This window comes from Camarhynchus parvulus, chromosome Z (genome assembly GCF_901933205.1).
Source record: "Camarhynchus parvulus chromosome Z, STF_HiC, whole genome shotgun sequence".
NCBI classification, from domain to species: Eukaryota; Metazoa; Chordata; class Aves; order Passeriformes; family Thraupidae; genus Camarhynchus; species Camarhynchus parvulus.
In genome coordinates, this window is record NC_044601.1 from 33,698,235 (window position 1) to 33,710,272 (window position 12,038).

General features: G+C 40.6%; 1 protein-coding gene across 6 annotated transcripts in view; it reads left to right on the top strand.

Annotated features, from left to right (window-relative positions):
- Positions 1–12,038, top strand: part of SEMA4D (semaphorin 4D) — a 100,452-nt gene that overhangs the window by 52,493 nt on the left and 35,921 nt on the right. For all 6 annotated transcript variants that reach the window (XM_030968921.1, XM_030968925.1, XM_030968923.1 and 3 more), the window contains exons 2-3: positions 2,250–2,312; positions 10,235–10,624. In XM_030968921.1, the coding sequence (XP_030824781.1) occupies positions 10,531–10,624 (94 nt within the window). In that variant the 5' untranslated portion in view covers positions 2,250–2,312; positions 10,235–10,530. The remainder of the gene's footprint in view (positions 1–2,249; positions 2,313–10,234; positions 10,625–12,038) is intronic.

Consider the following 12,038-nt stretch of genomic DNA (forward strand, 5'->3'; position numbering starts at 1 on the left):
AGTCCTAGTTGGATTAAAGGGCTTAATTATGTCATAGCTTCTGGCAAGCTGGGAGTAGTTTCTCGTGTGTAGCATGGCTACAGGTGATGTCTTGACAGGCAGGCGGTGGCACTGTGACCAAAGGAGAATGAGAGAATGAGCCCCTACTTGCAAACCACCCTTCACCTTAGCCCAGCCGCCCTCACACCCAGCCCCATGCCTGTGGGCTTCTCGGCCGGAAGTACTGATGGTTACTGGCCCCTTCCCAAGGACCACACTGAGGAGGGATGGACTGCGTTTGGAGCAGAGTTCCTGAGCTGAGGTGCCACAGCTGGGAAGTCCTAGCAGCTCATCTGCCTCTTTCCATCTCCGTGGAGATCCAGAGGCTGTTTGAGAGGTGGCCTGACCTCCAGCCATCTGCCACCTGTCTTTCAGTCCCCAGTGACCTCAGATCACAGTTCAGAAACCTGGAACTATTTGCCGAGACTTGAAAACCTCCATGTCAGGCTGTTTAAAGTAAGCCAGGAAACTATACAGGTCAGCAATTTGCTGCTAGGCTTTTCAGAGGAGTTTCACACTTACTGTAGCTATTCATTTAGATGCAACTACTTTGTTACGGTGAAAGTGCTTGTACAAGTGATAGGCTGCTGGAAGCTCTTTCTGAAGAGAGGCAGAAGAGAATTTTTTTTCCCCTTAAGGTACCTGAAGCTAAAATAGATGATTATAGTTTGCTTTGGGAGCATAAGCTGTAGAGAAGGCATACTTGGATCTGAAAACTCCAGTAGTGGCTGTGTAGATTGATAGCCTCTTGTGGCAAGCAGGAATTTTTTGTAAATTTTACCTATTCACTTCAATACTGAGTAGCTAAAGGCATAGAGGTGATCTGGTGTAAGTTGATTTGTGGAGAGCTTCATAACTGATCAGATGATTTACAGCTTGTCTGCTCTAGTTTGTTTTCAACAGAATGAAAGGTGGATGGGGAATTTTTTACATCCAAAATAAGTCAGTTACATTCTGCTACTGTTTGTGAAAAGTAGCCCATTGGTAATAACATGGATGAATGTAATGGATTGTCGTGGTGTATCTTGTTCAAAAATGATTGTGGGGAGGATAAGACTACCTCGCCCTCTTTATATAGCCCGAAAGATACTGAAAATACTGTTTTGTAAGCAAAAGTGTGCTTGATTGTAGCTTTTTGATGCCTTTTACTATACTGGTAGCCACAAAACATGCACTGTTGAAGATCTCTGAAAAAGACCTTGTATAGGTTCACCCTTACAGACAGACCTGCAGTATTGAGCTGCTTCTTGTAATTGTCTCTAGGCTGTTTCTTTTGAGGCTTCTGTCTTCTGAGTCATTATAATCTTTTGGGACAAGAATGAAGCCTTCAGAAGTGTAGTGGAGACTTTATGTCAGGTGCACCATTTTACCACTTTGCATCTTTGGGAGCCTCTTTACTATTGGCTACAATGAAATCTACTTCAGACCGCCGGGTGACCTGCATTTAAAAAACACTATGCCTTCACATGGCTCAGCCTTCTAAAAGTGCTTTGATGAACATTAGGAAATACATATGCTAAATACAATCTGATGTAACAGTATTATGAGTCTGCATATTGGAAGCATGTAATGTAGAAGAGTCTTGGGATAAATGCTTTGTTGTGTTCAGTTGTGATTGCTTCAGAGTGGCCCACTCTTGACCTGTGATTACAGCAAAATAAATATGAGCTTGCTGGGTTTCGTTGTCAATATCCAGAGCCTCTTTCCTAAGCTGGTGCATAATGCAGTTCTTTAATAATGGAGGAAGGTGTTGGAACAGCTTTATATGAATTCAGTAAAGGTAGTTGTTTGTGGGGCTGGCTGGTGTCTAACCTCTCTCTAGTACATCCTGTACCAGCATGTGAGGGGTCCCAGACTCTTACCAATATCAGTAATTGCTACTGCAGTGCAAGTACTGAATAATTTTGTACTGGGTAGATATCAGCCAGCTTGGGATAGGAGAAACAAATTGAGTTTTAAAAGGGCTGATGTGTCTGCTTTTTGTCAGGTGTGCTTAATATTTTTTTTTTGTGTTAAGTGCAACATCGGGATCTTGGCTCATTGGATGCAAATGTACCAGTTCTGGTTTTTGTCAGGAATGCTCTACCCTGGAAATCTGGAAAACAAAAGCCAGACTTTTGAGGGAGGATTTATTAAGATTCCCATATCAGAACTTGCCCTTCAGAATTATGTGGTACTGATGTCAAAGTCTGTTTCTTACCTCTTTTCAGAAAGGACGTTTTTCTGGCTGCTTCCCAGCTCTGGAGTGTGCAGGAGGCTCCGAAGGGTGGCAGGTATGTGCATTGAAACCAGAGGTACATCCCCACAGCAAGGGGGGCGTGTTGTGTTCGTGGTGACTCTGTTACAGGTGTCTTTGTTAGCAAAGCAAATAAATGTGCTTCAAGAATACTGGGGACTTAGTGCATACTGAGAAATATAAACCAGGATTGGATTATAAGTTTGATTTATTACGTTCTTTCGCTTCAAGACCAAAATATTTAGGAAACTTCCCAGGAAAGGACTTCTTTCACTCAGGAACATACTCTGTATTTACCTGGTTTTTAGTTACCACTAAAAGGTCATTCTCAGGGTTGCACCTTCCTGTGTTAGGTGTTTTGTATGTGTAAAGGGGTACTGGGCTTGCTTTTGGAGATGTTTGACTCTGAAAGTGTTGCTGGACACATAGCATAGTTTTTTTTAAGGCACACATACCTGTTAATTTAGACATGCAGGTACTTTCACATGTGCCATTAGTTGCCAAGAGGCATCTTCAAATAACTTCAAATGACTCATTCAGTCCTATGAGCCCAAGAAAAAATGAGAAAGAAACGGAGCAACTCCACTATTTTTGATTGTGACAGTATGTTTAAGTAGTAGGAGAAGATGAACTTCAGGAACTTTATTTCTTGCTTGGTTTTAACTGCAACACTGTCACTGTCTCAACCCAGCTTTAGTATTTGGGAGTACCCAGTCAGGCAGAAAAGGGTCTTAGAACATGCCCAGGGCAGCTCTTGAATTCTGTGTTTGGGATAACTCGGCATCCAAGTTAGCTCTTTCCTGTTGCTCTTTGAAGTTGAATCCTATTCGTAGAGATCTACCCACAATAACCTTAAAAATAAGGATTTTAATCTGTCTCGTCATTTTTTTTTTCATGTATACTTTATCTTCGTGTAATCTTTGCCCACAGAAAAAGAACGTAGTACTAAAAGAACAGGAATGTGAGTTTAAAAAAAGTAGTGGATCTCTAGCAGTGTCCCTCTGAAGATAAATTCTCTTCTTTATGCACAAGCATTAGTTTCCTGAAGACTGCTTGATGACATATTTATCATGCAGAAACAGAAAATACTGATTTCTGGCCTAAAACTGGGAATTTGTTTCCTCAACATTTAAATTTTACCACTAGTGCACATCTTCCAGCAGGCTTTGTGGTAGAGATAAAGACCACACCAAATTGGTTTAGGAATATTCATCTAATTTGTAATCATCTAGCAACTACACAAAGTATTTTGGTTACAGTTCAAAAGGCAAATAATTCCATGCTCTACATGTATGTTAATCATAAAGGGCTACTGGTCTGCTAGTTTGAGGCTGTACCTTACCTTAGGAGAAGATGAATCCATATGTACTTTATAATAAAAAGATTTTAAATAATGATGTTTTCATGAGACTGTATAAAAATTGAGGTTTTTAAAAGGGTGAGAACTAAAGCACCCTTTCTTCACAAACTATGGTCTGAAATTCACAAACTATGTAAATAAAACTCAGCTGTCAAAAGTAATTTGTACACTTCTCACTTGTTGGAACCCAGGAAATTCCTCTGACTGCCCTGGAGGACTTGAGCCCCTGCCCAGGGGGCTCAGAGACCTTGGCACAGAGCCCAAGACCCCTGTGCCTTTGATTTTGCCCTTGGAAAAAACAATTACCAACCTTATATGAAGAATTACAAACCACAAAAGTTTAAGTAGAATGATAGTGAATTTATCACAGGGCAGAAAAATAGATTTTTTTGGCATTTTTAGCATGGGGGTTCAGGGGGCAAGATGGAGGAATCTGGGTGTGTCCAGCCTTTCTTCTTCTTCTTGGCCTACATCTTCTGCTGTGATGTTGGCACTTTTAGATTGGTTTAGAGTAGGAGCTCACTGTCTAACATAGATGGTAGGTATTGGAAAGTAATTGTAAATATTGTACATGTAGTTTTCAGTATAAAAAGATAACACCACCTCTGAGGGGGCAGACAGAGTGCCTCTGACTGTCTTCCTCAGTGGACCTTGGCAGGGCAGGAGAAGAAAAATTTTATAGATAAGATAAAATAAACAACCTTGAGACCGAGAAATGAGGAGTTCTGACTCCTTCTTCAAGTGCTGGGCTGGGAAAAGAGACTTTCTAATGTATCTTGGGGTCACTCTGACCAGTTAGAGTCCCAAGACTCACTGTGTAATCAAAATTACTTCAAATACAAATATTGCTAACTTTTCCTTGCAGTTTTGGAAACAAAATTGAAAAAGAAAAAAACAGGTTTAAGCAAAATCTCGTTGGATTTCTATGGTTTGTTTTTCAAGTATAGAGCCTTAGAATCTGTTCTAAAATAGGCATCAATAAATATTAAAGCAGGCTTGTATTCTGTTAAAGCTTCAAAAGAAAGTTATTTAGGGAGAACTTGGAATTTATGCTGACAGCTGAATACTTTAACTCACCCTTTTCTGCTGGCGGAAGCAATTCACTCATAAATTTGCCTGTCTCCACATATTGAGCTTCATATCCCTCATCATAGTAACTTAAAAGTTACTCCTTGCAAGTTTTGCAAATGTTGTCGGGTTTTTTGTTGTTTGTTTTCTTCTCTTTTTTTAATTATCTAAAAGTAATGGGGTAGGCTGCCTGGCAAACCTGCCATGGCATGGTTGTTTCACTTCTGGCAGTGGGAAGGAAGGTTGTCTGGCAATTAGTTTTTCTTTACTCTGAGGTCCTCTTTTGGCTGTCCCTGGACAATGAGTGATGTGACAGTGATTTTGTAGAGAGGTAGGGAAGTATGTACTTTAAAGGGCCTTCCTTTAAGGAAGGTGGTCTTTTGTCTGGCAGCCTCACTGGGGGGGCTGACATCGCCTGTGATCGTGGAGCTGTGCATTGCTCGTGTTGGGGAAGAAAAGTGGGTGATAGCAAGGGTGGGAGAATAAGTACAGAGTGAATGAGGGATTGCAGGGAGAGAGAAATGCTGTGGAGGAGAATAAAGTGCAATTCAAAAAGGGAGGAAAATCATGGAGGCACTCAGTATGGTTGGGGAATCATGAAGAGAGTGATGGAATTAGGCCAGAATGGCTAGTGCGCCTTTGGCTTTCTTCAAGGGAGAGGCTGGATCCTCTGTGATGGTAATCATTTCTTGGGAATCACAAGAGTCCTAGCTATGATGCTGACTGTTTCTGGTGTGTTAATAAATTCTCCTGGTTTTAACCTTCATATACAAAATAAAACTAGATTCACTTAGCAGTTTATGTAATACTGAGCCAAACTGAGAAGTTACACAATGCAACTAAGTGTTTATCAGAAGAAAAAATATTTCAAAACAAGCGTTGCAAAATTGGCCATTTCCTAGCTTTGAAATTCCAGAATCTGGCTAACTTGTGTGGTATTTGCTCATATAAGATACACACTTCAATCCAGCTGTACCATGCTGACTGAGGAAAGAGATGCTTCTGGGTTGCATTACTTATGAAAAAAACCTGGGTACTGGCAAGGGTTGTGAATTGACATCTCTGAAAGATGAAATTTTGTGTTCAGAAGTACTACTTTGTGTGTACTTTGCCTCTGTGTCCTGGAGGATGAGAAGGATGACAGTCTCCTTCCTATGATTAGCTTCTCACACTGCATGACTAGCATTTTGCATTTTTCCAGAAGGTGGACTAAAGCACTGCTTCTTTGATACCCAGTGACACAGGTGATGTGAGAGACAGATGGTTTCTGATCTTCATAACAGTCAGTATATGCCATTGCAACTCCCTGGTTTCAAAACTTGTGCTGGTATTCCTTGCTAGCAGTTATGCAGCCTGAAATTTTTCTAACAGCTTTGAATTTCTATACTTCAAGAGAGCAGAAGGTTGTTTCTACCTATTTCTCTTTCCATGCATTATAATTTTACATGTCAAGGGGAATGTTCACAGCTTTGAGCTTCCAGCTGTGATCTGCCAAACTGACAGGAGCTGCGTTGATTGCTTCTGCAGTTGCCCTGTTTTTAGTCACCATAAGCACAAGCATCACAGAAAACTGATTTTGTACCATTTCATCATTGCATGTTACATCGCTGATGCAAAACATCAGAGTCCCTAAATTATGGATTTACTGATAATTTACCTGAGAAAATTTTTAACAGTTCTACAGAAATGTAGGCCTGTGGTCATTTTAATCAGAATTTAATTATGTAGCCAACTGTTTCAGGTTTCTTTCTCTGTTACTTCTTCAGTGTACTTGTTTCCAAGCAAATTGTGGCTTATTTTTTTGGGACTAATGCTCAAAGTATTAGGAGACCTAACTTTTCAGAAATTCAAAGCACTCAGATCTAATGAAAGCTGGTGAACGCTGATGGAACCGAGTTAATCTGGAAATGAGGCCATTGTCTAGGCCTTTTAATTTTTTTTTTTTTTACTTTTCTTTCTTGTATGACTTGTGTTATGTAAAAAGAGGCTCATATTAGATTATGAATGGCCTCTCAGTGGATGTCAGTGAAGGACTTACTCCAGATAATTTTCAGCACAGTGAAGGGAGGGGCAGGGGAGAGTAACTAAATTGGAGGCTAAATTAAAGGACAAGGTTCTGAGTGCATTTTCATCTCTATTTCAGTTACAGAAATAAGAACAAAGTGGGTCTTGCACAATTGGGCTGCTCACTGTAGTCATTTTGTAACATGCAAAATGTTGCCCTAGATCAAGTAATGTCTGACAAGTCAAATTTATTAATGTGAAAAAGGACCTTTCTTGCAATCCTGTACAATAGGAATGAAATCACAGATTTCCATTTTGTATAGCTGAAATAATTCTCAGTCCACACGCAAAGCAGGCATTAAAGGATCCAGCCAGACCCTTTGTTTCCTTCAAAAGATAATGCAATTTGTTTCAAGCTTCATTGTCATTTTGCATTTGCTGAGATAGGTGAGCTAGACTAGGAGTGTTAGGTGACTGTAGAAAACTCAGGATTTTCCTTTACTAGGGGCTTATATTTGCTAATTCTATTTGAAAGTCCAAAAAATTTACAGGACTTCAGAAGTCTCCTCTGGGGTTGTCTCTGTTGTATGGTATTGTACATAACTGGTAGCGTTAAGGTGTCCTGCCTGTATCTTTAAAAATAAATTTTAAAATTACAAAATAAAATCCAGAGTTAACAGGGAATTGATTTTTACATGCAGTCTTTTCAGTAACAAAAGGTAACATTAAGCAAAGGATTAACTGTGTTCAAACTGCTGTTTTCCTCCTTACATTTATCTTAAAATAAAATAGCTAAACTGCCTGGAACTCAATAATTGAACTGTTGTTTCCTTTTTAAACACTCTCCTGTAAAGCTGTTTGCTTGCCTCAGAATACGTCGTGCCTTGTAACTCAGATGAGTGGGCACTTTTTAATGTATTGGAGAGCAAAACCTGGAAATTGCTTGTATATGATGATAAATAGAAAGGATGAAAGATACAAAAAAGCCTATTAAGTTTAACTGAATACATTATTAAAACCCAAAACAATTAATACTACCTGCTACAAACAGTTGGATTTGATCCAAAGTGCTTACCAAGAGCAAAAAAAACCCAGAAAAAATATGAAGTTACAGGTTCAGCTTGAGCAAGTTAGTCTTCTGTGGATTTTTTTCTTAGTAGAGAAGATATTTATAGAAATAAATGAGATTTCCAAATCTTTTAATCTTGCCTGTGATCATTTAGTAAAGCAGGTGTAAACACTTAGAATGTAGTTGCCCATCTTCTACTTGGCCACTTTACTTAAGATCCACTGGCTGCGCTTATTAGAGATTCCTTGCCTTTTCCTGCTTAAACCCAGGTCCTCCCAGAGGAATCTTGCTTGTGCTTAGAGATGTTGTTTCTCAGCTCTCCCGTAGTCTTTTTACCTCTGTGTTTTTCAGGTACTGGTCCCTTCCTTTTCAGTGTTACTAAGGATTTTGTAATCTTCTGTCATGGGCTGATGCTGGCTGGATGCCAGGCTCACACTCTGCTGCTCACTCACTCTCCTGAGCAGCTGGACAGGAGAGAGAAAATTTAAGGGTTAATGAGTAGAGATAAGGACTGGTAGAGATTTCTCATCTAATGTCATCATGGGTGAAGCAGGCTCTAATTAGAGATACAAATTGAAAACATTACTAACACAATTAGAGCAGGATAATGAGAAGTAAAAAAAGCCCTTAAAAACAACTTCCACCCCACCCCTCCCTCCTTCCCAAGCCCTACCTCCTTACCCACGTGGTGCAAGAGAACAGGGAATGGGGATTATGGTAAATTCATCAGCCATGGTTTATCCTGCTGCTCAGGGGGAGGAGTCATTCCCCAGCTGCACCGTGGGGTCCCTCCCATGGGAGACAGTTCTCCATGAACTTCTCTAATGTGAGTCCCTCTCAAGAGCAACAGCTCTCTGTGACCTGCTGCAATGTGTGTCCCGCCCATGGACACACAGTCCTCCCAAAACTGCTGCAGCATGGGGCACTCTTCCACAGGGTGCAGTCCTTCAAGGAGAGGCTGCTGCAGCAGGGGAGCAGGGCCCCTCTCTCCACCGTTCTCTCACGGGGTCACAGCTTCCTGTAGCATCCACCTGCTCCAGCCTGGGGCTCCTCCACGGGCTGTGGGTGGATCTCAGCATCCCCATGGACCTTCATGGGCTGCAGGGGCACAGCTGCTTCACCATGCGCTGCACCAGGGGCTGCAGGGGAATCCCAGCTCCGTACCTGGAGCACCTCCTGCTCCTACTTCACTGACCTTGGTGTCTGCAGGGCTTTTCCTCTCACATGTTCTCACTCTGGTCTTTTCTGCTCACAACTAAAAACTGTTCCACCAACTGTGTTTTGATTTCTTCTTAAGTATGTTATCACAGAGGCATTACCATCATTTGTAATTGGGGCAGCCTTGGCCAACAGCCCATCTGTCTTTGGAGCTGCCACAGGTTGACTCTGCTGGATGTGGTGCAAGCTTCTAGCAGATTCTTCCATGAGCCACTCGTCAAGCCCACCTGCTACCAAAACCAGGCTATGCAAAATCAATACACCTTCACTTGCCCTCCTGCTGGATAACCTCTAGGTATTACGGTCATCTTACATTGTAGTGTCTCGTACTAGAGTCACCTCGATGTCTCAGGCAGTGGTGGCATGGTGAAAATCTGGCATCTTGTGCTGTGCTGCAACGGACAACGTGTTTTTTTTCATCACCACCCCAAGTGTACAGGCCTCAAAACCTGTTTCTGATGAAGTAATTTATGGATGCACTCACTGCTTCTGGAGTCTTCACCTAGGAGTGGTTGTAGGAAGACAGAAGGAGTGGAGACTTCTGGAAGATGGTGTAGAAAACAGTGAACAGTTTTGTTTATCAGGACAGGCCTTTCGTGGTCTGAGAGGAATAGTTGACTTGAAGATAAAATGACTTTCACAGTACTTTCATGGTATTAGGAGTTTCACTGTTGAAGTGTTTTCTCTCTTAATTTTTATATGGAGTGCGTTAGCTCATCATTTCTGTAGTGTGTTTTTACCCCCTGCACACCACACACCTTGGCTGAATTAGTAACATTATAGGGAACCACTAAAAGAAGACTTCTGTAAGATCTCAAGTATGGGAGGTACAGCAGATTTTGTAACCATTCTTACTATTAATGCTGCACTTCTCATGTTCTTTGCTCTGTGATACTAGTGGTTTTTGTTATCTTTGTTTATTGTTTGTTAGAGAGGTAGGATTTTCTTTGACACACTGTTGAAAGAATAGACTAGAATAAAGTTTTGTGCATTAAACATAATTGACAATTCAAAGTATTTACACTTGGAATTCTAGATTCAAATGATTGCTTTCAATTATTGCCCATTTGCTATGTAATGGATGTCTTATTTTTAAGAGTATGATTTTCACCAATTAATATATTTTGTGTTCAAATTAAAATATGCAGACAGCTGTAGAAATACTGCAACATCAGTGCTATTTTCGGCAGTGTTTAGTTTGCTTTCTCTTCTATTTCTTGCTTCCCTCCTCTCTCCACAGCATCATTTATTTCTCTGGTGAAACAGAAGAATGCACTCAGTCACACTTCTCAGCAGCTCTGCAGCCTGTGGAGTGTGTGGGCAGTCTCTGTATGCAGCATCCTGGAAAATGTGCGTTCTCTTGAAGTGATCTGCTGAAAAGCACGTACTTGAACAGTTGCTCCAGCCTCCCTTGTGTTGCTCTCAAGAGCTGAAATGCCTGGTCTCTGATACTCCCTGGGGTCTCCATTTCATCTGACAAAGAAACGCTACCTGCTGCAGTTATCCACTGAACCCCGAAGAGCAGGGACACTGAAGATGGCTCTGTGTGCTTTTTATGCTGTTTGGGGTTTGTTGCTAGAAGTGGCAATAGCATTTGGCCCAGTGCCAAGGATCACTTGGGAACACAAAGGTAAGAGCAGAAATTTAAGTATTGTAACATGGGACATTGCCACATCCTCAGGATTTCTGTGGGATTTGAAGCTCCCTGAGGCTTTAGGTTCTTCCAGCCAACTTGCTGTGAATTGGTCAGGTGTTGCTGCTTTGCTCAGCTTATGAAATACGTAGGACCAGAATATTCAAAAGTCATTCAGGCACTGGGTTAACGGATTTTGGTTCCTTCAAGCAGCTTTGAAAACAGCTTTTGAAACAGAGGAGGAATTCCAAATTTGGCTTTCTCGGCTGAAGGATATTGCAACTGAAACTTGTTTCAAGAGAAAATCCCAGTAGGTGTATTTTGTTTTAAATAAATTATTTTTACCCAGAGTCCCGAATACATTAGCAAAATGCACCTCTCCAGCTAATAATCTGTTTTGACACCAAGCCGTCTTGAGCATTAAATAAATCAACAGACAAAAGAAAAATCAGCATTTGGCCCTCTTTCAACTGCATTTTATGGTGTCGATATGAAAGTCTTTCACAGAACAATGCTTTTCTTGCATTTGAAATTGCAGCATGTATTCATAATCTCCCAATGCAGTAATCAGAAGTCTGCAAATATAAGTGCAAAGAGAAGTAATAGAAATCAGGGGATCCCTAGCTTTTGGTTTAATAATTTAGCCTGGGTCTGAAAAGAACTTGAAAGCAAAGTCTATAGAGTAGTTATTTGTGAATATATGCATTTTTCCCTTTTTTCTGCTCCTAACCCCCATTACCCATGTGGCATGGATGCTTTAAGAGCTTTTGTCTTTCGGTCCTTCTTTAACGTAAGTAAGCATCAATTGATTACTTCCCCAAGTGTACAATAACTGAGTAAACCCAAATAAATGCATTGACTGTATAATGAAGCAATCTTAAATAAGGATGTTAAATTCTGGGCAGACATTCTGTAGGAAAAGATAGATGGAGATGAAGAATGTAGTAGGAATAAGCAGATTATGGGATGACTGTTTTTCTTGGTGGGTTAGTATAGCAGTTAGTGAGTTGCTAATGCAGCCTTTCAGAAAGGTGGCCTACACAAGGCTTGCAGTTCCTGCTTAGACTCCTTGATGCTTCTATCTTGTATTTAAAATTCGGCAAGTTGCTATTTAATGGTATGGTAAGGTACTGCCAACTCACATCTAAATTAGTCAAAATAAATTGAGTTTATTTTAACTCCTGCTGTTTTTTTGTCTGTCTGCTAAAGATTGTTGCATTTAAATGTTGGAAACCTATTTTGAATATGAAAGGGAACTTAGTGCAGTGGAGTTGCATTAACCAGTTCATCCATTTTGGGAAAATTTTCCTGCCAAGTAAAAGATTTCAAAATTACATGCTTGAGAATCTAGTTTAAAATTCATGTTTCTGGAGTATTACAATTGGAAGTAATAGTACATTGTTTTAATCTG